Source organism: Haemaphysalis longicornis, unplaced genomic scaffold (genome assembly GCF_048455015.1).
Source record: "Haemaphysalis longicornis isolate Haplotype H1 unplaced genomic scaffold, Haemaphysalis longicornis Haplotype H1 scaffold_3, whole genome shotgun sequence".
Taxonomy (NCBI): domain Eukaryota; kingdom Metazoa; phylum Arthropoda; class Arachnida; order Ixodida; family Ixodidae; genus Haemaphysalis; species Haemaphysalis longicornis.
In genome coordinates this window covers 118,966,218-118,994,199 of record NW_027526335.1, presented here as the reverse complement: position 1 = coordinate 118,994,199, position 27,982 = coordinate 118,966,218, and the positions used below count along the sequence as shown (strand labels likewise).

Below are 27,982 nucleotides of genomic sequence, written 5' to 3'. Positions count from 1 at the left end.
ACGCAGCGGTAGACGTCGGTTCTCGGTAGGCTGTAATGGAGGCAGGTGCGTCGATAGGCTCACCCTGCCCTCGCCTATGTCTATAACGGCGTCGTATTCCCGCAAGAAATCCATGCCGAAGATTACGTCTTTGCAGCACCGAGGTAGAATGACAAAGGTGCCAACAAAGTCAGTGCCTCCTAGACGAATCCTGGCCGTGCATTTACCGACTGGTGTCATCAGGTGGCCTCCGGCGGACCCAAACTGAGGCCCGTCCCACGGAGTCTTTACCTTGCGCAACCGCTCGGCAAATTGCTGGCTCACGATAGAATAGTCTGCCCCGGTGTCCAGCAAAGCGGTCACCTCATGCCCGTCGATGGTAACGCTGAGCTCAGCACTAGCGCCTTCATCGGCATTAAGGGTAGTCGTCGTCGTGTGCTTACACAGCGGCAAAACTCTATGGGCGCTTTGTTCTCGTCGAGTGGTCGCGGCAAAACCATTGGTTGACGTCGGCGGCGGTGGGAGGTCTTCCGAGCTTCTGCAATCGGCAACCTTGCCTCCCGAGGTCGCTTCGTCTAGTTTCCCCGCCGGGGGCTGGAAAACCGGACGTCGGGGTCGTCTCGAAGGGCGCGACGGGTCGGCGGGAGGTGCGGTGCCGGAGAAGGTGAGCGGGATCGACGAGTAGGCGGCGTGGTGTTGCGTGCGGAGAGGTAGTCGGCGATTTAGGTCCACCGCTGGCCAAGACGGGGAGGAGGAGCAGCCGGAGAGAAGCCACGTAGTCCGATCTCGCGGTAGGGGCATCGTCTGTAGACGTGGCCAGGCTCACCGCAGTGATAGCACAGGGGTTGCCAGTCAGCTGTGCGCCACAAATCCGTTTTGCGAACCCGGGTGGGTGGGAATTTCGCCTGCGAAGTGGGCCACGACTGCACAGGCGGGGGTGGCTGACGGAAAGAGACAGTCGGCACGTTTGGTGGCTGCTGACGCATGGCTGCTGCGTAGCTTGCGGGGCTCTCTTGCACGGGCGGGTCGGGAGGCGAGAATGCTTGGCGCAGCTCCTCACGCACAATCCTGGCCACGGTGGGCGTCGGCTGTGGAGTCGCAATTCCAAGCTTGCCTAGCTCTTCGCGCAAGATCGACTTGATCAGTTCCTGCAAGGAGCTGTCGTCGGTCGTCAGGCTAGCAGTGGTCACGGGAGCGTTGGCGGACCTCCGAGAATACTGGCGACTTCGCTCCTGCACAGCCCGCTCGATAGCCGTGGCCTCCCTGATGAAGTCTTGCACAGTGCGTTCGGACAAGGCCGGCAAAAAGCTGCTCCTTGACGCCGTGCATAAGGTAGCGAAGTTTCTTCGCGTCCGACATGGCAGGATCAGCGCGGCGAAAAAGGCGTGCCATGTCCTCGGCAAACATGGTGACACTTTCGTTGGGTTTCTGGATTCTCGACTCCAGCAACCGCAGCGCGTGCTCAGGACGATCCGGGTCGGAAAAGGCTTCCTGAAGCTCCTGGCGGAAGTCGGTCCACGTCGTGAATGTAGCCTCATGGTTCTCGTACCAAATGCGAGCGCCGTCTTCCAACGAGTAGTATACCTGCCGCAGTTTGAGCGCATCATCCCACTGATTAAAAGTGGCAACACGCTCGAAGTGAGCAACCCAGTCTTCCACGTCCTCGAAGGCATCCCCGTGGAATTTATTGGGTTCGCGAGGCTGGTGAATTACCACCTGTGGTGCGGCCATAATGGGAGCTTGCGGGGCCTTACGGATGCGGACGTCGGAAAGGCCCGGTAATTCAGGCGAGAGACCGAGCTTGCGCCGACTGCTCCGATGGACCGGCGTGGTGATGAGACACGGCCTTTCTGGGCTGGCGCCGGACAGGGATCCAGGCATCCGAAAACCCGGCTCCTCCACCAGTGTTGCGTGAGTCTCAGCGAAGAAGGCTGAATCGTTCTGCCCGCGAGCGGTGAACCCACACACTTGCGTCGTCGTCTTCGAACACCTGACTGGCAAGGAGAGGGAACGTCACACTCGCTGGGGATCGTACGCTATCACTGCACGGCGATCACGCATACCGCAAGCAGGGGATCGCTGCTTGATAACTATCCACGTGACAATATGATTTATTTCATTCGGACATACTGCAGCGTGTGTATCGCTATAGCGAGAATGCCGAGAAGGTAGAAAATATCAATTATAAAACGGGTATTGTGTACAACTTATGGCAATAGAATACGTAGCAGGGCCACTCAGAACATAAACCTACAGGCAACACTCTGGTCCGTAGTTTAACCAACTCCCAGGATATGAGGTGTTGCATCAAAAGAAGCAGAAGATGTGATAGAGCACCATGAGAAAGACTGCGCAAGCACGAAGAATGGATATGCGACGATTTAGAAGAAGGGGTATACGAAGGCGAAGGAAGAGGTAGACCAGGCCACGATTCTGCTACAAGACTTTGCTTTTCCGCACTGAGGGAGGCTGCTGGCGATGCGTTAGGGTAGAGAACGAGCACTTGGTTGCGTTCTTAGAAAGCGATCCCACAGCAAGACACTGCCGTATATTGAAGACGGAACGATATTCCGTGAGCTGAGAGACTGGAACGCCCGAGCTTCGTACCGACGGTGGGTCTGAACGCATCCACGGCTACTCATCTCTGGTTCCTGGCAGCGGCGGCTCCGCTCGCTACGACGAAGTTCCGCAGATGCTGATTCATATCCGCATAAAAACCACGAACCCAACGACGGCTGCTTGTGTGAGATCTCGCAGTCAGCAAGGGCTCTATTCCATGAACTCTAGCCATATGGTCTTTTTCACACAGTATAACATTAATTGTCTCGGCTTATCTTGGGAAATAGAGTCCTCGTAAATTAAATGTTTTGTTTCTGTGTATCCGGCCTGCCCAGTTGATTGACGTGTCCAATACACTAATGGCGTATATGTGCTTTGCTGCTTCTGAACATAGCATGCTCAAACTACTGCTAGATGCCTCAGTCCGTGTCTCATTCCGTGTAGAAACACACGTTTCTAAGTCGAGGGCCCCAACTCAATCACTTATTTAACCCTTAGTTAGCTATGTCCTATGATCCTATTTGGGGAGAGAATACGGTATAAACTCGCATTCTATAATCCCGGATACGTATTCCGGTCCGACGTATACTGAATGTGTTCATTTTCATTACTCGCTTTGTAGTGTCGGCCAATTTTGAAACCATCGAGAGGTTTCGCCGACGCCATGCACAAAAATGTTCGCGTAGTCTCCTATTTATTGCTCTTTTATTAAGTGTTCGAGAGGACATCTACTTTCAGGTGCTAAAACATGACGAGCGATAGCGTCGCTAAGTCACCTCAAAGCGATGGCACGGTGACTAAGGTGTTGTGTTGCTGAGTGCAAGGACACGGGCTCGATTCTTGCTGCGCCGATAGCTCTTCAGGTGGAGGCGAAGACCTAAAACGCCTATGTGCCAAGGTTCCCGCACACGTTAAGCATCTCCATTTAGTCAAAACACGCAGCCCTTCGCTTTCATAGCCGAGTTGATTCTTCGGCGTGTTAGACATCCCCGACATTTGAATCTTGGGTGCTTGAGAGTTGCAGGAGATGCTTTTATAAATACTATAGCTTTGAAAACGTACCTTCCAGCAGTCGCCGCAATTCTGCGATTCATCTGTCGCGTAGATCGGCTGTTTCATAAAGCTCCTCCTCCGTCGCTGCGAGCTCCATGTCTGTGAAACGTTAACAATGTTGTACTGATATACCCATCAAGAAATCCTTTCACCGCCTCTAGTATATGGTATAGTCTCCTGCATACTGGGTAGGCGTCTTTTGGGCCACGCCTTTATTATTTTTTGCACTGAATAACAATTTCTGGGTGAAACTAACGGTGTACTCACAAGTTAGTTATTAGCGGTATGTAAAATGGACAGCAAGATCCAGACTAAGGGCCCTTGGAGAGACATAAACACTCTAAGGATCAAATTCCTAATGAAGTACGCCATTGCTACATTCGTGCTCAGCCGAACAAATCATCTAAACGAAACCTGAGGCATTCTGATGTCTATGACGCGCAATTGCGCTGCTCTATGGTATAGTTTATTTAAAACATCAGCATCAGTGGCTTTTTATCGCGAAAAGCTTAAAAAGCCATTTCTGAGAAAATTCGGAATTCGACGTCCTAACGACTGTGCCTGAAAACCCATTGTGTGGAACACAATTTTACGTACCTGGCTCAAAGAACGGTCAGTTGGCAGCCCCTGCCCGAAGTTCCCCGCCAAAAAGCTAATCTCTGTTGGCTCCGATGTAACATTAGACTAGCATTTTATTCCGCGTCTCACAATACATTTGTGTGGAATGAGCATGGCAAGGTTTCTGGAGGTCATACAGGCGTCTTGGAAACACGAAAACAGTGGCACCTTGAAAACTGCAACGCAGATTGAAGTAGGAAACCAATAAGTCCGCATGGTAAGCTAGCAGGCGTACCCTGGCCACAAGTAAGCGCCGAACCACCACCACTGCCATCCCGAACTAATATCGCCATGGAAATTTATTACGTGCACGATGAAGGACCGACAAACGAAGATAAAGTGCGAGTGAAGTTAAACACCGAAACCGTGATAGGGTCACAGAACTTAGACAACGTGAGGTAAAACGTCACTATCTTCAACAAACTTAGTTTAGTCTAAACCACACAACAACTCCAAAATATCTGAAATTTTTTAAGCCCAATACCTAAAATAAAGTGTGGGCTGGAGTCTCTTTCCTGGACCTAAAACCGGCAATATGTTTGTTGTTTTCGAGCGTACGCACCATATTGCTTGGAAGTATCCCTGGAAGAAAAGCTGCTCGCACTACTTTTGCGCCACATGATTTTGAATAGGGTGCCCAGTGAATTACATCATAAAATACAATTTTGCACACGAAAAACAAGATCAATTACTTTAGTTAATATAAATTTACCGTGGACAGTCACTCAAGATTATAGACAGTCGACGTTCCCGATATTCATCAATTCCAGTAGAATATACCATGTGGTATATAGTTTCGAATACCTGTTTTTCATTCCCAACCATAAGCATAATTTTAGGCGATCACGCTGATGCTTAAGCGGTTAGGTCGGTTCTTTATTCAAGACAAATAATTTTATTATGAACTATTACAACTGCATCTCCTGGCTAGTGCCTTGAGTTGTTTTGAAAATCTTAGTCCAGGCAAGGCCTCACTTTTCAGCCAGGTGGCGGCCTTGTAACCTAGGTGTGCGCATTCAGCTGTTAGAGTGAACCGAATTGTCATGAAATTCACTCACAGAACTGCGTTTTATGTAATTACAGCGCTTACTGTGACAGCGTATTGCAGGCACACTATGTTCCAGAAAACAAATAGAGCTCTTGAACTCCTTAAGGGTGAATCCACCCATTTCTTAAGTTCTATATCTTACGACATCGCAAGTTACAACGTTCTAAGAAATCTACACCGCCTTTTCAGACGACCACCGATGTCATTTTGTCGCTAACAGGTAGCAGCAATTATACAACCATCCAGGTTAACATATAGTAAACTCGACAAAGAAGGATTCATTCACAGGCACTGCATTTGTCGTCATCTCAAGAGAGGGGGAGGGGTGGTAAACGACGTAACGCAAGGCGTTTTGACATCAGAAGTTTTTTGCTAATACCGCAATAGTTTCTTTCGTAAATATTCACGTAATATAGTATAACTAGGGCTGTGGGTTGTGCTTACTGTGTTGGCTTTTATAAGCAGTATTTGCAAAATTTATGCTGGCCTTGCTGACGTCAATAATATAAAGTAAACACATCAAGAGATCTGCGCAATATAAAATATTCGCTTGATTTGTGATCAACGTTTGCATTGCAATCCGGGAATAACCCCACAGTGAAACACTAAAGACTCCGAGCACCAAGCATCAAAATGATTAGTTGACATTTCATGTGTGCAACAATGTGGCCCAAGATTATAAGAGTTGCAATTGGAAAATACTTTGCGATATATTTTGCAGGTCTTTCTCGGAATTCTAATGCGCTCATTGCCAAAAGTCCAAACGCCTAATCCGAAATATTTTGCTTGGTACTAGGACGAGTTCGCGTGTCCTCTTACCAGCATCCTCATCATGCTTTTTTCTTTTGAGCTTTTCTTTTTCTTCCCTACTACAAACAAAAGGCGCGATAAATGTTAGAACTACATTTGGGCCCAACGTCAGTTAATTTTAGCGCTAAACCCAACGGCAGACGAAGCAATGCCGAAAATGTACGTCGAGCAGCGGATACCGGTTGATGATGTTAGATATCAAAGAGTAACGGCTGGCCTAACGTAACGTCCACGCCGAACATACCCACGGCCCTTTCCCTAGCGCGAAAAGTTGGTCATGTGTCTACACCATCATACGTGCCAAGTACAGTTTTAGTTTCACGCAGAGTTCACGTACACAACTGTGAAAAGTATATGTAGCCCACGCGCACGTAGCCTGAAGCCCTTATCGTTACACGCACGCGTCCCACCCTGCGCTTAGGGCGCGTGGATGCACGCTCTCCCCGTTCATAGCCGCGGTTATTTTGAGCGTCATCTACTAACAGACAAAGACCCTGCTGTAGCCACTCGTGATTTCGCGAGGCCGTTGCTATGACGACCACATACCCTACTTCACCAGACTTAACCGCTGAATAATCGCCCTTCTATGGGAAAAACAAACGATGTTTTTCGGTTGAAACTTTGGGTGAGTGTAAGAACGGGCAAATTGAAGGCGAAATCAGCAGCTTACAACACAATATCGTTCCCAGAGATTGGCGAGGTAGCTGTTACCACTGCGAATCGGGAGGGTGGGGCACCGCTACCTTGGCCAACTCTACGTACGGATGCAACGTAAAGACCGGAATGCGGAAATTGGAATCTGACATACGTCCGTACGACTCACGCCGACTCTTTGCGTTCTGCGCATGCGCACTCGTCATACGTGAAAGGTCTACGTACGGGAAGCTTCTACGTACGCGAAACTAAAAAAAAGTCTCCTAATTCTTGGTCAAGCTAAGCGCATCGGTTGCCGACGTTCTCAAGGCGTAACAATAGGGATAATGCGTTGTCTTGGCCAAACACCGTTCCGCTTTGCGGTGGCGCCGCTAGCACTTCAACTGCCCCCTCAGTGACAATGACACCGTGGCTAACGAGCAATCTTGTAAAGCGAAGCTTCTTATGCCTCATGCATGGCGATGTAGTTACGCCAAAACGCCCTGTACGAGAGCCGCCTTTGCACAATGAGTTTCCCCAAAGGCACAGAACTAATACCACAAATATAGATATAATACCATACAAAGACGATATAGCATACACACATTTGCATTGTAATAGAATAGCTGATGATGATGAATGGTCCATCGCACTAGATTCGCTCAGCATTTACTCTAGTTATCTTTCGCGGGAATTGGCTTTGCATTTCGGTAGTTTGGATTTTGGACATTGGGAGCACGGATTCTGTACGTTGATTTGATTCGATTTGCATGAAGGAAGCTTCACGTTTTAACAACCTTTCGCCTAAGACATGGGCATTGATTCTTTTCTAGATTGGTTCGCTGCTACCAACACCACGGATAACTTTTCTGCTCGCTGAGCTTTTATTGTTCTCTTACAGAAGAACGACATTTCCACAGTGGTTCGCGTTGGAAATGTGAGTATTAAATAATTTTCTTTTGGGCTACTGCTGCCTTGACTCATATTTTATGTTATAAGTGCACGTCTCACCAAACAGTCTGCAGTTCTGGTGCTCGTGTTATTCTGTGGCTCGATAGGTTGGAGTAGGCTAAATGCGTAGCGTACCTGTCGTTATGTTAGTTTTGTGGTTTCTGCCACTTCAGTAAGTGTTTGGTTCTTCATCACTTGCGAGAGGATCGCGAAGAAGGAAGTAGCGTAAAAAAGGTTTACCTGATGCAATGATCAAACCTGCACGGAATCCGAATGATACGCACTTGTAGTGCCCTCTGGGCACAGCCTTTAATACGCAGTTTTCCACTATCACCAACACGTCTAAAGAGAACAGAATTTAGGTGGGGGTAGAGACCTAAAAGCTACTAAAAAACAGGTGTTTTCAAGTGTCTTCGAAGGCTAAAACTAGAAAACGAAAACGTGCAACTAAGAAAACTATTAGAGCTACAGGCAGCCCGCACGGAAAAACTAGAGAAACACATTGAGGAACTCCTGAATCACCCGGACACGATCAAGAAGGTGCCAGCGCAACACGTAGCTCCTAGTGCGATCGCACAGGAGGTGACGCGATGGTCACCCAGCGTACCAACACCAACACAGACCGATATAAGTAGGCTTGAAACGATGATCAGTGATCTAGGGAGTAAAATTGAACGTCGTATTGCAGCGATCGTACGAAGGCAGGAAGTCGCCGAGGAAGTGAAGCGGAAATATTACAAAAACGCGGGGAATTTTCCACCAATATTCCGCCCAGCCGAATGACAACCGATGATGAATGGGAACTTTGCTAGAGAGGGGAACCCTAAAAGCCCCCAGAATGAGCCAACCACATAATGGCTGTGGAATTTTCGCTCGTATCGAAACAAGAAACACTTATTATCACTTTTTGCATCGCAACACACACCGTCATTCATTGCTTTGCAAGGAAACGGAGACAGATGAAGTACAGCTCCGGGTATACCAAACATACACTGAACATTTCAAGGCAAGGACGGGTATCCTCATCCAGGCAAACCAAATGGCCCAAACACATTCTCTTTCCACATTATACACTTGTCGAAGTCATCCCAACCAGGAAGTACGAGGAAGCCTCTTCATCGTCAACATAACAGTCCTCCATCTGCAACACTCGGTGAGATCGACTTCCTCTTCAAAAGAGTAAAGCAACCTACAAAAGGTCATGCCCTTGTAATAGTAGGAGACTTTAACGCGCACCATACCACCTGGGGTTATCCAAGAGATAACAAAAAAGGCTAGCAGCTATACGAAGCCATCCGAAAACATATCTACATTTGTGCAACGTCATTAATGTCCCTACCAGAATTGGAAATAGTGTCTCTAGAGACACCACGCTGGATTTGACGTTAATTTATGGTGTTAAAGAACACATTTGGGAATGCCTGGAAGAAATGCCGGCCAGTAATCATTATATAATACAGCTGATGCTTCCCCATAACACAGCCTAACAACGAAAAATAGGAACAGCCCGCATTGCTAATTGGGGAAATTTAGAGAGACGACACCATTAGGTCCCATTGAAGAAATTGAAAGATGGACGGGGCAGATGCTGGAAGCCGCAAAAAAAAAGACCGACTAAAGAATTCACGCTAACGCAGAACTGCCCGGAAATAGATGCCCATCTCATGCACCTTTGGGAAGCCCGGAGGAGTCTCACTAAACGGTGGAAGAAACGCAAAACAAATCGAAAGCTCCGTATTCGTATCGCTCACCTGACCCAGGAAGCCACCGAATATGCAAGAACACTCCGTTAACAAAATTGGTCTGAATTTTGCACGACTCTCTAGGGCCCCCTTGGAACTCGTCGCACGTGACATATCCTTCACTCCCTAATGGGTAACAAGGAAACTAAATCAGCCGCGTCGCATCAAACAAAACACCTTATTCACAATTATGAAGGCACAGAAGATCTCCTGAAAGAATAAAAGAAACTATGGGAAGACACAAGTGATAAGGCCGCACTACCCCATGAACGGTACATGGGTGGCTCCAACGAAGAACTGGGTGCTTCATTCACGATAGCTGAAATTGAAGCAGTGGTCGAAAACTTAACCCGGAATACTACACCAGGAAAGGACAACATTCGAAACAAGCTGCTACAAAATTTCGACACCAGGGTGTTAGAGGCTATATTAGAATAAATTAACGAACATTGGATTGCGGGAAAACTCCCATCCTAGTGGAAACACGCTGACATTACACTGATACGAAAACCCGGTAAGCCACTAGCCCCAGCAAATCTGCGACCTATTTCCCTCACATATTGTGTTGGGAAGTTATAGAAACACATGGTACAAAATCGCCTTTCCCCGTATATCGAAGATAATGGGTATTTCCCAACAAATATGTATATATTCCGCCCCCATCTATCTACAAAACATATCCTGCTGCAAGTTAAAGAAGAAATAATCGACAGGCTTTCCAATTTTCACAAAAGATGCATTATAGCTCTGGATATCAAAGGGGCCTTTGATAATGTTAACCACCAAGCCATTCTTCGTGGACTAGCATGAATTGACTGTGGACAGAGGCTATATAACTATGCTGTGGCCTTCGTGACAGGACGCACGGCAACCATCGCAATGGGCCCCCTCCGTTCAAGAACATTTAAACAATACCTAAGGGCACTCCACAAGGTTCGGTGATATCACCGCTCCTATTCAATATAGTAATGAAAGATCTGCCTCGGATACTCAATGACATCCCGCATCTACGGCATGCGCTTCACGCTGGCGACTTTACCCTTTGGACCCTCAATGGATTAATGGGGGAGCAACAAGACGCCCTCAATTAGCAATCGACAAGGCACACGAATACCTTCGAGCCCGATGCCCACAATGCGCCCAAGAGAAGTCAGCTCTGCTTACTCTAATATCTGGGAAAGCTACACAGAGGAAGAAAAGCATCCCTGCACCCGAGCTTACAATACAGGGCAAACCAGTTCCCAGTGTGCCCCATCTGCTTGTTTAACGACTTGTGATTCCCAACAATGGCTCAGGAATGCATACCATTCCCCTCTCAAGCGCACTCTCAGCCAGCTATTGCTCCTCACACATCGGGTGTCGAATAGAAAGTTTGGCTCGCTGGAGTCGGATACCCTGGGCATCATACAAGCACTGCTCGTCACCAGGGTCGCATATGGCACGCCCTATCTTGTTCTTAAAACAACAGAGTAGGCCAGATGGAATACTATAATTGACAAGCTTCCAAGATCGCCTTGGGACTACAATCAAAGTCATCAGCGAAAAGGTTGCTCCAACTGGGAATGTAGTTGGGAGGAGATAGAGCAAGCACACCGAACCTCTCAGCTTTAAATACTGAAGGTAACACACACCAAAAGGACGACTTTAAGACAGCTAGGATATGCGACGCCACCCATGCAAGACCACAAGACACGTGTTCCATTACAGATTCGACAGCACATTCGAGTTCTTCCGATAACAAGAAACATGCACCCCGCTCATAACAAGGCACGCCGCATCGCAAAAGCTAAAGCCATGAATGCCAAGTATGGAAATATCACAACAACAAGATTCAGCGACGCAGCCATATATCCAAATCAACCAGCACACGTCGCCTGCGTTGTTAACGCGGCCGGTGAGGAAATGATAGCTAGAACTGTAAGTACAAGCTCAACAGAAGCTGCAACGAAAGTTGCGATCTCCCTGGCTGCCACGACCAGCAAGGGCTTGATAACTATAACTGACTCGCAAGCGGCATGTCGAAGTTATCAGTGGGGGCGCATCTCTACACCAGCACTGGCCATTCTCAAAACCATCGCCGAGCTACCTGAGATGAAAATTGTCTGGGTTCCTGGGCATAAATCCATCGACGGTAATGAGGCGGCTCACACCGGTGCACGCGCGTACATACACCGAGCCATTACCCGAGACGGAATGTTCTCCGCTGACACCACCACGGACCCACTTCTCCAGTATTCGGACGTCCTGGAATATTATACGCCCCGCAGAAGAAAATTCCAACCACCTCATCCTCGGTTAACCAGAGAAGGCGCCACCACTCTTCGGCGATTGCAGACTAATTCGTATCCCCACAGCACCCTCTTCCATTCCATCTACCCAACTCAGTATCCTTCCCTTTGCAATTTCTGTCCAACACCCGGCACCCTATACCACCAGGTATGGGAGTGCCAACAAATTCCAAACCTACCCCCAATCCCCTTCCCAACTTTTTAGCAGTGGATGGCTCGTCTGGTCGATCCGGACTTTGTGCACCAGCAAGAACTAGTCAAGAGGGCCTGGACGGCAAGTTGCAGCTCGGGTATCCCAGAATAAGGATGCCCTCCACCGGGCGTTTGCCTTGCCATCAGCACTTACGCTCAACAAATGTTTATTCTCCTCTCCTCTCAAGTGTACATTTAGCCAGCGCACCTTTCCGTACATCCACCAAATATACGCGCGAAGCATATTCAATATGTGTACTCATAAAATATGCGAATCGGTGAGTATAGATATGCGTAAGATACGGGTAAACCCCAACTTACTTTTAGGTACTCCTCGCACCACACTGTGAAAGTTCACTGCTTGCCGCTCCGCTTATCTCTACAAAGGCGGTTGTTTTCCAGGACCACGTTACTGTCTCCTATACGAGAATTCTGTACGATGCAACGTCAGGGGAACACATACCTATTAAAGCCTCGTCACTTTGCCGTCATGCTGAAGGCCTGTGTCCAAGCGGAAACCAGCTGTCGAATACCTTGCCTGCTGCGGAGAAAAAAAGATCTACGAGCTATCCCAATCTCGGTGTATGTTGATTAAGTCCGCGCTGCAAAAGTTTCCGTTTTTTATTTGTGGGAAATACTATTTTTCATTCTTCGCTTGTCCATGGCCCCCAATATTACCAGGGAGAAGTAATTGCGCACGCTGACCTTTCGTGTCCGGAAAGCAAAGCTTATCCCGCTTAGTACTGCTGTATCAGTACTCGCTGCACACACTATAAATAGTAAAAGAAAAAAATATTAGGTGATGCTCTGGGCCAAAAGTAAGTGAAGCATGGCACACTTTGTTGGGATGCCCTAGCACTACTTACTTGAAACGTACCGATTAAAGTAAAGAAAATACGATATAAGTATGTGTGTGTGGCGTTTTATTGGCTCAATGGGGTTAAGAAAGTTTACCCTTTTCCAAAAAGAAACGAAATACTGCGCAAACAAACGAGCGCAAGAAGTGACAACAACCTCCTACTATCCTCCGTGTAAGCCAATCAACAGACATTACAGCTTTCAGGAGAACTTAAATCATATTTTAAGCAGTGCAAATAAACAAACCGACCAGGCAGGCCGATTTGCTACACCAGACAGGCCACTGAGAAATCTACTGTTATCTGCTACCAAACAGTAGGTAACAGATCCAGTTCTATGGTATATGCCAAATCGGATTTAATACCTTCGAGGACATGTAAACCTAAGAGCAGAAGTTTACGGACCATGAAAGCAGCAATTTGGATTTATTTCTCTGCCGCAGCACAGCACGGAGTAGTAAGTGCAGTAGTTTTCATAATTTCAGTAGTTATACAACATTTCGCAATAATTCTACAGTTTTTAGGGCTGCGATACGAAGAGAAATAACCTAAAGTTTCCATTTCACTGGTCCGTAAACTTGTGATCGTGGTTGTACCACCTAACACCATGACTTAGAACAGGTTTTGGCAAAGGGTTAAAACTACACAAGTAAAACGATAACAACTGTGGTAAATACAAGCCAAAGGTATGCAGCTATAAGCAGTGAGCGAGACAGATGCGGCATTGAAGAAACTACACAAGGCAGCTGCCGTTCAAGGAGTACGTTTTGAAGTTGTTATTTCAGTGGGGAGAACGCTAATGGAAAGTACGCTGCCGGAATCCATATCGTATAGCCTTTATTTTTATAACCTTTGATTGTTTCATTTCTGATTTGTTTAGTATGCTTGAGCTAGTCGGTATGTGTACCATTGGAGGTTGGATACATTTAATGATAAGGAGTAGTCAGCCCGACAGAGAGCTTGGCTTGCTATTCCATATGGACATGACAGGTGAGAAATTGGACGAAAGACGAAAAAAGAGCACAAAATGAATCAAGAACAACACAAACGATACAAAAACGCTCACAAACACTAAAAAACTCAGATAAGCAGACAGTAACTGACGCACGCAAGAACGACACACAGCAAGCCCACATGAGTAAAGTTAAGGAAATGTTTACAGAGCTTGTTCACCCCGTAGTCACAAAGAAATGACGCTAAGTGCCGCGTGTCATCACGACAGTCCACGGCAGTCACCGATGACGTCACTAAGTTTCAGGGGTAAATCAGCACGTAGTCCCAAAGTTGGCTTCCCGGTTGCCCATGGGGAATTCTGATTTATTTTTTTTTTATCTAAGGAGTACTGTAGGCGCTTTTCCGCCGTCCTGGTAGGAGAGGGTTACATCAAGTTTCTAATTCAGCAGTCGAAACTATCAGATGCTGCAGCCCGCAGTCGGAAGGCAGTGGATTTTGCCCGTCGGCAGTTTATGAAAAAAAAAAACGCGTATATAAATGCGTTAGTTTAGGAGCATATGCTCAGAAGTAAGAAGTGGTTTCTTTTCAAATAACTGCATTACAAAACTTGTGTATACAGAAGAAGGTATCATATGCAGAGACCGAATCAGGGCCTCGTATAGTAATATTGTAGAAAATCATTTAAGCCCGCAAACAGCTGTACCGAAAACAAGCAATAAAATATATTGCATGCAACCAAAGGATCCGACAAAAGAACACAAAAAAAGCAAACAAATGCGAAGATTAGACAGGAACGCAACAAGGGTAATTCAACACACGTCCGCAGCGGCCAGATGGCTGCTGGTCAAAAAATGGTAAACCTTCGAAAGAGCGAAAAAAAAAAAAAGAAATCACACGTTTTTGCAGCAGTATGCAACCACCCCTGATGAAGTGCTTCATCGGCAAAAGGTTGTTAGCAGGTTGAAATACAGTCAAACGCTTGTATAACGAAGCGTGCGGGACCGTGGTAATTGTTCGTTATACACGTCACTTCGCTATATGCGTCATGCAATAAATTGACACCCTACAAAGCAGATAACCATATATAAGAAGCAGAAGTTTATTCAATCTTACAAGAAGATGAAGGTTACAAAACAAAATTATACAGACGAGGGTCCCATAGTCGAGACTGCACCAGGAACCTCGGGTAAATATTACATAGAAGAATAAAACACAGTGAAAGCCGCTAGAATCATATCATACAGTAGCATATTATAGAGCTATATGCATTGCAGAGTAGTAATATAAATTATAAAAAAACATTGACAATATAGCAATACAAAATAAGTGTTATATTTAGGGTGGACTCGAAGGGGGAGAAAAAAAAGGATAAATAGAAAAACAGGAAACGCAATATTATGTATGTAAAACTATAGTAATATTCAAAAGAACCCTAAGGAATTTTCACGAGATAGAAAACACTGAACCGCGCATCTATGTGAAATTTCTGAACACCCTATGCCACAAGAAACAAAAGCAGGCATAATTACATTCACTCAGTATGAGAAAATACAATGAAGCAAAAAGGAAAAGGAGGAATTAAAGTGAAATGTAACATAAATGAACAAAACCCAGTGCAGCACTACAAACATACATTCAGCGAGAAAAAACAATACGCAAAAGTGCAACGAATAATACTCAAAAATACACAAAAAATTTCACTGACTGTTATGTACCATTCAGCACTCTAGAAGAAACTTTTTAAGAAGCATTTTAAATGATGATAAAGATGATAGAGCTTCGATTTCATCGGGCAGGCTGTTGTAGTTTGCAATAACTGAAAAATGCGAATGCATTTTACCGTAGTTAGTGGAATAAAGTAAGCAAATAATTAGAATTAGCAGCGAACCTATATGTTATATTTACATCAGATTTAAGCTCCAATAGGCGAAAAAAAGTCAACAATTTTCTTCTGCACAGTAGTATGACGTACTGAATGCGCAACCACCACCGACCTGATGCTATCGAGGTTCACGGCATGCTGCGGCGCGAGGTCAGGGAGTGACGAGATATACATCTGTAGCGCGTCAAATGCCGCTATCACTTAAGCAGGTAGTCGTAACGCTTGGCTCCTCTGCAAGCTCTTTATCGCTACTCGCGGGGTCTATTGTTCCGTCCCTTTTCTCTATGACGGCCTCCACGATGTCGTCAGTTGTAAGGTCAGAGCAAATTAGGACCTGGTCGTCCACCGACAACCAATGCGGCGTCCAACACGCACTGTACATCTTTATGGACTCCTGCAGCTCCGTGGCCGAAATGGGTGACTCACGATCGTCGGCACATCTATCGGCTGTCTATCGTCGGCACATCGTCGGCACATCTATAGGCACATCTATCAGTGAAGCCAGCACTGCGCCAGCAATTGCGCACAACGTCGGCGGGCACCTTCCACCATGCGCCGGTAACCATTTCAATGGCCTGACGGACGTTGATCCTAGTTGGCCCTTCAATGTTGTGTTGGAGGTTGAGCAGAATTCGCTGCAGCATCGTCGTGCGGTTGCGGGCTTTAACGGACCGTATGATCCCTTGGTCCAATGGCTGCAGCACCGACGTGCAATTCGGCGGCAGAAAAATCACTTCCACGTGATTTAGCACCGGGATCTTGTTGTGTGCGGCGCAGTTTTCGATGAGAAGAGCAATCTTGCGATTCTGAAGGCGCATTCTTTTCTCCAGTTGCAAAAGCCAGGTTTGGAAAAAGTCCGCCGTCATCCAGGCCTTTTTGTTCGCAACGTGAAGGCTACGCACGCCCTTAAAGCATCGTGGCTTTGCCCACCTCCCAATCACTAGCGGCTTCAGCTTTTCAGTCCCTACTGCATTGCAGCAGAACAGCACAGTCAGACGTTGCTTGGACTTTTTTCCCCCTTTGCAGCGATTTGTTTTCTCGCACAGGGTCTTCTGAGGTAGCAACTCATAAAAAAGAGCAGTTTCGTCGGCAATAAATGTGTCTTCCGGCCTGTACTCGTGCAGCACTCTCAGCAGTTCGGACTCACGCCAATTGTCGGCGAGATCGTGCGGTGCGTCGGCCTCTTCTCCAGCCACAGTCTTGAAAACAATGCCATGTCGTTGTTTAAAGGTTCTCAGCCAGCCGCTCGTCGCTTTGAAGTCCGCTTCATCCACGCCGAGGGCGAAAGCAAACTGTTTGGCCTTCTGACACAGCAACGGCCCGCTGAAAGGAATCTTCCTTGCACGTACATCGGCAAACCACGTGTAGACGGCGGCGTCAACATCCTGAAATGTGGCTGCACGGACCCGCTTCCTTGACGGTTCCTTTTTATGTTGTGCCACTTGCTCCTGTATCTTTTTTTTGTCCTTAAGGAACGTCTACAAAGTCGCTGCGCTGATACCGTACTCCTCGGCTACGTCCTTTTTTTTTCCCGGCCGCTCTGCACGGCACTGATGATCTTCATCTTCTCATCGAGGCTGAATTGTCGTCGCTTTTTAGTCCCTGCACCTTCACCTGCACTCATCGCGATTCCAAGACGCTGCAACACGAACACGGCACAATCGAACAACCACGCTACAGACCAGATCAGGAAGACTCGCTTCTCCCGAAATCAGGCAGTGCGCGCATGCGCACACTTGGCTGACTCTTCTTACGCCGTTTTTCTGCTGCCACCTCCCCAAGACTAGCCCGAAAACTCTCCTCCAAATCGTTATTGCCCTTTGTCCCTTCCTTCTCGCAACCGCCCTGTCATTCTAAAAAAAAAATCTCAAATACACGTTTCATCCCAAATTTGCACACCGATCGCCCTTTTTCTTCTTTCTTCTCCCTAAAAAGTGCAAGTGCTTCGCGGGAACAGCAGAACAGCCAGTCAGGACTTGGGACCACGCTGACGTACCGTGCCTGTTTTTCTCATTTTATTTATTACACTGCAGACCCTACTGCGACGACGAAACTCGGTCCAGACTGCTTTTCCGCCGGCAGGAAAACAGTGAAGGGAGCGGAAGAAAAGGAAGGCCACCCAACCTGGAAGTTAGGAGGCGACATGGAAATTGTCGATGTCTTCCGCGCTCCTATTTTGTCTATTCGGCGTCTGTCGACACAAGAAAGGCCGAAGGTATAGCTGGTTCAGCTCCAGGCCAACGCCTTAAAAAGACCTAGTAACCGCAGTCGGGCCACGCCGCCATTCTGTGCAGGCGTTTGCGCCCCCGCAGTGATTGTGTTCTTCGCCCCGAGGGCCAAAGGCGCAATTAGGCAACCGTCCCCTCTCTGGCTGCGTAAAAGGAAACATGTGGGCTTCCCGGGGAGGAGTTTTGTGGGAGGAAACACTAGCCCTGGCTTACGCGCGCTGCCTGGAAAATATTTTGGAAGGTGGGGGAAAGGAGGGGGGGTCGAACTCCCCCCTCGTTATCGACAGGGGAATTCCCATCTGATATGCAACTTGCAAAAGTAGCCGCTATTTTTAAAAAAGGGTGACAGAAATATTTTAGGTAATTATCGTCCGATTTCCGTACTCCCGTTCTTTTCAAAGGGGCTTGAAAAAATTATCCATCGGCGTATTCATAAATTCTTGCTACAAAACTTCGTTATAACTCGTAGTCAGTACGGATTCACTCCTAACAGATCGACTGAACATGCCTTACTTGCTCAAAAAGAATACATACTGGAAAACTTCGACGAACAGCGCTTTGTACTTGGTATATTTGTTGACTTCAGTAAGGCATTTGATACCATTAACCATAACATACTTCTTTCTAAATTGGAACACTATGGCGTACGGGGTCACGCCTCAAAACTTGTTATGTCCTATTTGGCATCCCGACACCAATATGTAGAAATTAACCAATGCCCCTCAGATACAATAAAAATTTCAAACGGTGTACCCCAGGGAAGTATTTTGGGTCCGCTTCTGTTCAATGTTTACATAAATGATATCATTAACGTAAGTAATGAGGCTAGATATATCATATATGCCGATGACAGCAGTATTTTTCTCTCTTCCCCTGACTTATACCAATTGGCTAGCGCTGTGAACCTGGTCCTGACATCCTTAACGCAATGGTCATCCAGTAATTCCTTGAGAATAAACAAACTGAAGACAAAAGCTGTGATCTTTCATGCAAAAGGAAAGCAAGAAATAAACCCACCAGCCCTTTACCTAGGTGACACCCTTATTGAATACGTAGAAAAGTTCTGCTCTCTCGGAGTCCTGTTCACACCCACTTTGTCGTGGGACGACCATGTAACCCAGACATGTGCGAAGCTTTCTAGGGTAATTGGCATCACATTCCGGAACAAAGACCTACTGCCTGTGCAAACAAAACTTCTGTTGTATTATGCGTTTTTCTACTCTAGTCTGACTTACTATTTTTTGGTGTGGGGCAGCACTACATTGTCAAATACATTAAAGCTACAAACCTTGCAAAAGCGCATGCTCCGCACAATTTGCAACGCATCATACGACGCCCCAACCTGGCCAATTTATCTAAATTATAATATTGTACCTGTTCACCGTTTTCTAGATTACAGGTTCGCATGTTTTTGTAAAAAAGCTACGCAAAGAAATGATAATTTTTTTTCCAGCCTTGTTGCACTCCAGCCACATGACACACCTTATGCCACAAGAAATCCCCACACTTTCGTGGTGCCCCGATGCAGAACGAATTATGGGTTGTATATGCTCAGATATGTTTTGCCTAAATTTCTGAACACTACGTTTTGTCATGATTTGCCCAATATGTTTTTTTCTATGCTCCGTAGTCATTTCATTCGTGATTCTTGATGCATTGTTACACCCCTCAAAAACATGTGACTATTATATATGTGTATATCTTTTTCTATTGATTATGTTGAATTTTTTTTTGTTAATGTACCGAAGTTTGGTTGTTAATTGTGACCACTTCCGACAAAAACGGGTGGCGAGGCCTGTCAAGCGGTGGCTTAACACTGCTTTTTTCTCGCTGCCCCAGTTTTTCCGACTTGTTTCTGTTGTGGAAAAGCTGAAATAAAGTTTCAAAGTTTCCCGCTGGCTACATCCCTGAGCAGCAGTGCAGCGGCATTATCGCCCTTTTTAGTTTTGTAGTTCTTTAAAAGATAGCCCGGGGTGACCTTGGTCTGGCCGTTTGCATTAGCGAGTGCCATCGGCGACGCAGCCCCGAGCCTATACCGAGCAGCCCGGTTGCTCGGATTCGGTTCGCTGCTGCGCGTTACCACGGGCGCGGCTAGCCGTATTCGTTATCAAACAACAATTCAGCGATTGGGACCGCATAATTTCCTTCGTTAAACAGGCAAATTCGCTGTAGTGGTATTCGCTGTAGTGGCGTTCACAATACATAGGAAACAGCGGAATCTGGCCAGGCCATATGGCATGCTTCGTTGTACAGGCCATTTCGTAGTAGAAGCGTTCGTTGTAGCGGCGTTTGACTGTATTACATAGAGCAAAAGTAAACAAAAATAAAACAAATAAAAAACTAACCGCAAATAGGGTCTGGCATTTATGTTAAAAACGGTTTCGCTTCCTTTTTTTTTAATTCGCCAATTGATTGGCAGGTTTCGATTGGCGGTAGTACCCTATTCGAGAGCTGTATTCCGGTGAAAAAGGCAATTTTTTTCCCATTGTTGGTATGAATTGGAGCTAATACAAAATTGTGATTACGTGCAAACCTTCTTAAGTTAGGATTCACTGGGTTGCATTCAAAGATGATAAACAGAGGAAGCTGAGTGTTGATTTGATTAATTAATGAAATACCTAGCTCGTATTCGAAAGTTTTACCAACGATTAGGAGGCTGTTGGCATGTAGGAAAGCACAGGGGTAAGAACAACAGTTAACTATTCTAATAGACTGAGTTTGGTTACATATTTCAGGGTGGCAAGGTGGATGCTGTAGGTCTTGACCCAGGATGAAGTACAGCACTAATAAGGGAATCAATTAAAGCACAGTATAACAAAAGTATTGTAGGCTTTGAAACGTTATTACGGAAAACTAATTAAAATGCTCATGCCGTAAGCCATTTTTTTCCTCAGGTAAGCAACCTTCGACAGAGATTTCAAGTGACAGTCACACTGAGCCCCAAAAAGAAGCCTCTTCTTCTGCTTCAATTGAAATTGTTTCAGAAATACTGGTGGGTTATAAAATTGTGTACAGATTGGTGAAGGTAAAAAACAACGAACCTTGTTTTAGTATGACTAATTTGTAATTTATTATGGAAGCATCAAGCCGCCAAGCTGTCCACGTCACTGTCTAGTTTGTGTGACAGCGATTGCAGGCATTTATCAGTGTTAGCAATTGTCATGTTCTGCATACAGTAAGCATTCTGACGTAGTAAAAGAAGTTGGCAGCTCCTTTTTGTAAACTATAAAAAGAAATATAACTTAACAACGTGAGGGTTCGAGCTAGTTGGTACTCCATAGTGCAAATTTAAAGCGCAACAAATATAGACAAAAAACGAATGACACAATGACAGGCGCTTGTCGTTGTGTCATTCGTCTTTTGTCTGAATTTGTTGCGCTTTAAATTTGCACTATAAAAAGAAGTAGTCCGAGAATGGAATATCGGGCTACTCCTATATTTTGCTAGTTTGTGTCTGAAGTTATTATTTCACAGACTAGCAACCACACTTCCGTTCAGTAATTTTCTGTTATTATTAGTGCGAAACCAATTCTGCCTTAGGCTCAAGCTTCATATAAAGAATATGGCGGTTGATAGCGTGGAACGCTTTGCGGAAATCTACAAATATAGCGCCTGTATAGTAGCTTGCATCAATGGCTTTCTTCAGCTTATTGGTAAAAGATAACAAAGCGAGGTCAGTGGAATATACTCCACAAAAACCATATTGCGAAGCCTATAGCATCTGAAATTTACTGCAGAATTTAACCGGGGGAGTTTTCAGTAATTTTTCAAACACATTACTGAAAATGGCGACGAAGAAATGGCACGATAGCCGGATATTTTCGTGCAGTCACCTCTTTTAAAGACAGCAACAGTTTTACCCTCTTCGGTTCTACAGGAAAGATGCCGGTTTTGAAGACTGCGCTGATAATGGTTGCGAGATTATCAGAAACAGCGTGTGCTATCATTTTTACAGCGAAGATGTTTAAGCTTCAGCTTGGTCTCTTGGTGTTGGCAAAAAAATACCACGAAAAAACGTTTCCGGCACAAGGCACCTGGCACGGCCTTCCAGCAGCTGCGTAGGCGGAGCTAAGCCTCGCCTAGCTCTGAGGTCACTGCGCCGGCACGGTGAATTCATGTCGCCGTGTCCGCAAACACAACACCTCGTGACGCCGCGCCGTGCACATCGTTTACACTCCAGCAGAACATGGGTCAGCCGACGAAGCATGCGACTCACGAGAAAGAAGAAGCGCTGCACGAACATCGCCGGGTCAATGCTCGAGAACATCGAAAACGGCTACCCAACCACAATTTCGTGCCGAAACAACGGCCGCGAAGAGCCAGAGATCATGGGTATTGCGAAGCTACTCTTGGCCTCACCTCTCAGCCCTTAGCCTTGTTAAGTAACTCGGGGGAGGAATGCAAAGCATGCTTACGGCACTGGACAAACAGAGTAGAAGCGTGGGCCTGAAAATAATATGCAGAAAACTAAAGTAATGATAAATAACCTCGGGACAGCGCAGCGGTTTCAGATAGGTGCCGAGGCCGTGGATGTAATAAGCGAATATATCTACTTAGGCGAAGTTGTGACCCCCGATACCAACCATGCAGCAGAGATAATTCGAAGGATAAGAATGGGGTGGAGTGCATTAGGCAGGCATTCGCAGATAATGAATGACATCCTACCATTGTCCCTTAAGAAGAAAGTGTATTACAGCTACATCTTACCGGTACTCACCTACGGGGCAGAAACTTGGAGGCTCACCAAGAGAGTTCAACTTAAATTGAGGACGACTCAGTGAGCAATGGAACGGTAGATGATAGGTGTAACATTGAGGGACAAGAAGAGAGTGGAGTGGGTTAGGGAACAAACGCGTGTCATGGGTATTTTAGTAGAAATTTAGAAGAAATGAGCCTGCGCAGGGCATGTAATGCGAAGGCAAGATAACCGTTGGTCATTGAGGGTAACAGAGTGGATCCCTAGAGAAGGCAAGTGGGGCAGGGGGTGGCAGCAAGTTATGTGGGCAGATGAGATCAAGAAGTTTGCGGGGATAAATTGGTCGTAGTTAGCACCGGACCTGGATAATTGGAGAATATTGGGAGTGGCCTTTGCCTTGCAGTGGGCGTAGATAGGCTTGTGATGATGATGATGGTGATGATGCATACATGTATGTATGTATGTATGTATGTATGTATGTATGTATGTATGTACGGGCGTATGTATGTATGTATGTATGCATCGCACCAGACGGGTATTCTGGAGGTCGTGGGTTCGGATCCTACCCGGCGGGAATTTTTTCTCCACTTTCTGTCTTTCCAAATTCCTTTGGAATTTGGAAAGACATCCTCCCCTTTGCTTTCCGAGGTTTTTTTAAATGCCTACCCTTATTTCTGTCTGTATGTATGTATGTATGTATGTATGTATGTATGTATGTATGTATGTATGTATGTATGTATGTATGAATGCATGTATGTATGTATGTATGTATGCATGTATGCATGCATGCATGCATGCATGCATGCATGTATGTATGTATGTATTTATGTATGTATGTATGTGCGTATGTATGTATGTATGTATGTATGTATGTATGTATGTATGTATGTATGTATGTATGTATGTATGTATGTATGTATGTATGCATTTACAGTGAAACCTCGATATATCGAACAACGCGGTGCCCGCGAAATAGTTCGATATAGCCTGAATTCGATATATAAAATCGCGTAAAAAACGCGTCATAAACTGGTACAAATCAATAAATATCCTGCAGTAAATACTCACTTAGAGTTTTAAAGTATTTATTCTTTTGGCTCAAAGTGCTGCAGCAGGGTAGCCAGCTTATTGTTGGCAGTGGCGTGTTTAAACACGGCTTTGTCAACGTACTCCAAACTTTCCACATGCGATATTCCGGTGCCTTCTATAGCGGTGCAGTAGCGGCGCAGTAGGGCCAAAGCCGCTGAAGCATCAGTCGAACTCAAGAGCGGGGCACTATCAGCGCTTGCGGGTTCAACCTCGGCAGCGTTTTAGTTTGTCCGCTCAGTAGTAACCTCCGCTACGATCTCCACGTCCGTCAACTCCGCCGTTGTTCCGGTGCTGTCGTCAACGCCAACAAAGTCATCAATGCACATGCTTCGTTGCTCAGCACCGTGCCCTTGCTTCGATGACTCATTTGTGCAGCGACTTCTCAACATCTTCAAAGGCAGCTTTGCGCACACGCCGCGCTCCAGAGTGCTGGTTTTGCCTTGGCTGCTGCCTTGGCTTCTATGTCACCCTTATTCATCCGCAAACTGCTCCATTTGCCTCATGACATGCCTAAAGCTACTGCGACGCTCGCCTTCTTTTCACCACTCTGGACCAGCTGGATTGCCTCCAACGTTTCGGCGAAAGTCAGGCTAGTCCATTTTTTTACGTTTGCAGCCATCGCTAAATCACCCACCCCACGACGTACGACAGGTGAGACAGGCCTCACTCCGATCGTAGCACAGGTTGCACTATCGAGGGCGAGTAGGTGCGGCAACTGGCCAGGCAGCGGCCTGCGTTCGCCGCTACATTGAAGTAGCGCCATCGGAGCAAACGATGCGCAGCAGTCGGTAACGTCCCTCGTGCCACCGCTACCCCCGAGGGTACTGCGGGAAAGCTCGCCGGCTGTCAACAGAGCGCGAGCGGTTTAGGGTGGCGGAGTTCGATATACCCATTTCATGTGCGTCCGAATTCAAAATAAAAATTAAAAATGCATGTAATTTTCTGCGTGATATCTAAAGTGTTCGGTATAGGCAATAATTCGATGTACCCGTGCTGGATATATCGAGGTTTCACGGTATGTATGTATTTATGTATGTATGCATGTATGTACAGTCGGTAAAACGCTTGTCTATAACAGCGATTTCAACTTCAACCAGCTACACCCGAAAACTGCCGAAACATACTCGTTCCAAACATGTCGGAGGCAAAAGCGAAGGGCTAAGACTTCATATTTCCGCAGTAGTTTTATTCAAATCCCGCTCCGGCGGGGCAGGACAGGGCTGAGAGTACGAAAGCTGTGTTATAGACAAGCCTTTTACCGGCTGTACGTATGTATGTATGTATGTATGTATGTATGTATGTATGTATGTATGTATGTATGTATGTATGTATGTATGTATGTATGTATGTATGTAAACATCATCCGAGCATTTCAACTCAATACGAGCCTTTGCCACTGCCTAAAATCATAACTTCTGACACGAGCTGTTTCGATTGAGCCACGCCTTCTTAGCCTCTCCTAGCCTTAGCCGGTAACTCACTCTTTTCAAGCGCAGCAGAGCTTTGTACGCTTAGTTGGGGACAGTTCCTGGGCAAAATACGCCCTCTGTATAGCAGAGAGGTCGGTCGTGTTCTCAACTTTAACGATCTAGACCGCGCTACTTAACTTGGCGGCAAAAAGTAAGTATTCGGCGCAAGCACATTGTTGTTCTTTAAGGTGGAAACCACAAGGCGGAAAATGTTCGTTTCGCCACAGCTTCCGCCGTACCTTGTAGCGGGGGGTTCGGTGCAAAAAAGGGAAGAAAAGTTAGGTGCATAAATAAAAAAAATGCTATGCAATCTCCAAGTGTAAAACGTGCGGGTGGTATTGCAAGCTCATCCGGATAATTTACGCGTAGTCTTAACGTGAGACGTGGCTCCGAAAAGACCGTCTTTAGCGCTGCACCTCCACACCGGTTAGTACGCTAGCGGGAGCCGCGCGCTTTACGTGCAACCGCACGTTTGGGCTTCTTGTGTCACAGGTTTTGCGGGCTTTCCGTGTAGTGCGCGAGGCCCACCCCACCTCTCTCCGGTCTCTGTCGCCCACGAAACGAAAGTAGCGCCTCCCTTGAAACTTACGTGTCACCTTACCCAAACTGGTTTACGGCTTTTTCTGACTAGGTGTACGCCTGGCGCAGGCCAACAAAGCGCACAATTCGGTGCGACTGCTTTAGTCACGCATCAACTTCTGCCGGCTGGCGCTCAGCTAATCTGGTTCATCCGAGAACGTTGCTGCGCGCGCAGCGCTGCGCTTAATAAAGCTTTCTCTTAACCATGATACGGGTGGAAATATAGCTTTCAAGGCTGCGGAATATAACTGAAACACAAATTGGTTGAGCCAACGACAAACTGCAGTGTGAAAGGGGCATGCATTCTCCATATAAAGCGCTGCTCTCTCCTCCAGTGCAGATAGAGTAGTCAGTGGGAGTGTAAAACCTTGCTATCCTTCGAAGTGCGACCACTAATTTTACATTACGGATTCAGATTTCTTATCAGCTGTTGACCAATAGACAACTTTGGATGTGTCCTACTCTTAGGTAACACTTTCCTGACTAAAGCGGGTAACTGTAGAGTACGTTTCGGAATTTAGAAATTAAGGCATAACGACGCGAGAATGTCAGTAAACGTTTTGGAGGTCTTACCATGTAAACCCGTACCCCCAGCTTGACGTACAGTGAGCACTTCGCTTACCGGGTACGAATCCACGACTATTGACCGTGAAGCGTGGCGTTAGGCGTAATCTTTAACATTTACTATAAGGTTAGGCAACCCTGACTAATTCCCACGACATGTTGTCAAGCAGTGGCGTGCTCTTTGTACTTTGCCGGAGTACCGGTTGACGACGGCAGAGCTCAAAGGGTTTTGCTGGGCCTATGCCTGTTCGGCGGATTTCGGCGTCGCCCCTTCCTTTGGCTTCGAATCAACCTTTGCACGAGCGATGTATAAGCTGGAAAATAAAGGAGGATGCACTGAGCACGCTTCACGAGTTCCCTGCGAAACAGGCAGAGGTAAGCTAATGATGGTTTTGCAGTAAAACATTTTGGAAGGCAGTGGACGTCCTTGACTCCCTGTAGTAGACGGAGGAACTATGGGCAAAAACTTCCCTTCAGTTAAACAGTCTTAACACAGAAGACACTAGGAAAATCACACAGTGCATAGAAAGTGGCAGTTCGACTAACTCTTTTCAGTGTTCCTTTGAGTTCACTTTTGGCCCACCGACAAAAGTCGCGTTCATGTTCTGTCACGCTGCTTGACATACAGACGAAACGTATTGCCTGGCATCAAAACATCATCTGTGGAATCCATACACACTCGGATTGAAGGGCTCTTTACAGAATTTTCGCCTTCACCAGTAGTGGCGGGAGGCTTGGCTGAAGTTCGCCCTGTGTCCGGCGACATGCTTCGCCCGATAATGCCGCAGAAATTTGTAACGGTGACTTGATATGGAGCTAAAACCCAAGTCTCCTTCAGAGTTTGCCACATATGGAGGGGTCAAATTTACCCGGTTGTCAGCGACATGCATCATCTTATGGACTGCACTGAGTTGCTTTACTATTAAACGTAGGCGCTTAGAGCAAAAAGGCCGCGTAGTGCCTTTCCTAAATGTCAAGCGCAATTTCTCGTAGGAAAAAATGTTCATATTTTTCACGCCCCTACACAATGCAGAAAAAACTCGAAATGTAGTTCGCCCTCCACATGATGCCCCTACGTTTCCAGCATTCTTGCTTAAACTAACATTTTTTTCCTGTCACCTCTCTCGTAGCCGAACCATTATTTTTACGCTGATTTACACGCCTCGAGCGCGGCGTGTAGGGGTGCCACTGAAATAACCCTAGCGGCCCGTTTCGAAAGCAGCCGCGGGAGTCCGCGTCCCGCTCCCCACTGTCGCCGCTGCTTTTGCGGCGTGTTTACGAGCGAGATTTACCGTTTGCGGGCGTTTGAAATCATGTTTATGTGGAGCAGTCACTCTATCGCAAATGGGGTGTGTTTACGAGAGTGTAAATGTTCCTGACGCGATCTTAGTGTGGTATATTCGGTCTGTACAAGCGCCAGGTGTGTGTCACAGGCCAGCGTCGCGGAACCGGCGTATGATGGAGCCGATTGTAGTTACACTGCCCTGAATTTACTAGCAGTGTCTCCGTAACCACCGGTTCCTCAAATGTTCATGCTACGGCGATACACTACGATGTAAACCAGTTTTGTACGCTTACATAATCATCGGAGCACTCATACCTGACAGCACGCCAGTTACGTTTGCCAATATTATACCTCTGATATTGATCTCCACCATTTACAAGCCAGTCTGTGTTAATTCCGGGAATATTCAACAAACGTGTGATGGGAAATGCATAATTATACTCGGGGATCAGCACACGACAGAGTCGTCTTGTCGTGAGGTCAGCGCCAGCAAACATTCATCTGCT

At 46.5% G+C, this 27,982-nt stretch overlaps 2 protein-coding genes across 3 annotated transcripts in view; one reads left to right on the top strand and one right to left on the bottom strand.

Annotated features, from left to right (window-relative positions):
• The window catches only part of LOC144173398 (retinaldehyde-binding protein 1-like), a 45,038-nt gene extending 32,692 nt beyond the window's left edge, over positions 1-12,346 (bottom strand). The window contains exons 1-2 of one of the 2 annotated variants that reach the window (XM_077701844.1): positions 12,195-12,346; positions 3,601-3,690 (exon numbers count right to left, since the gene is read on the bottom strand). The gene's annotated coding sequence lies outside the window, so the exon portion shown is untranslated. The remainder of the gene's footprint in view (positions 1-3,600; positions 3,691-12,194) is intronic. The other variant, XM_077701845.1, reaches the window with a different exon arrangement.
• Positions 12,347-15,865: 3,519 nt separating this feature from the next.
• Positions 15,866-19,446, top strand: LOC144175398 (uncharacterized). The gene is made up of 2 exons (XM_077704480.1): positions 15,866-15,882; positions 18,690-19,446. Exons 1-2 carry the CDS (start codon positions 15,866-15,868, stop codon positions 19,444-19,446), a joined length of 774 nt encoding a protein of 257 aa, XP_077560606.1.
• Positions 19,447-27,982: the final 8,536 nt, after the last annotated feature.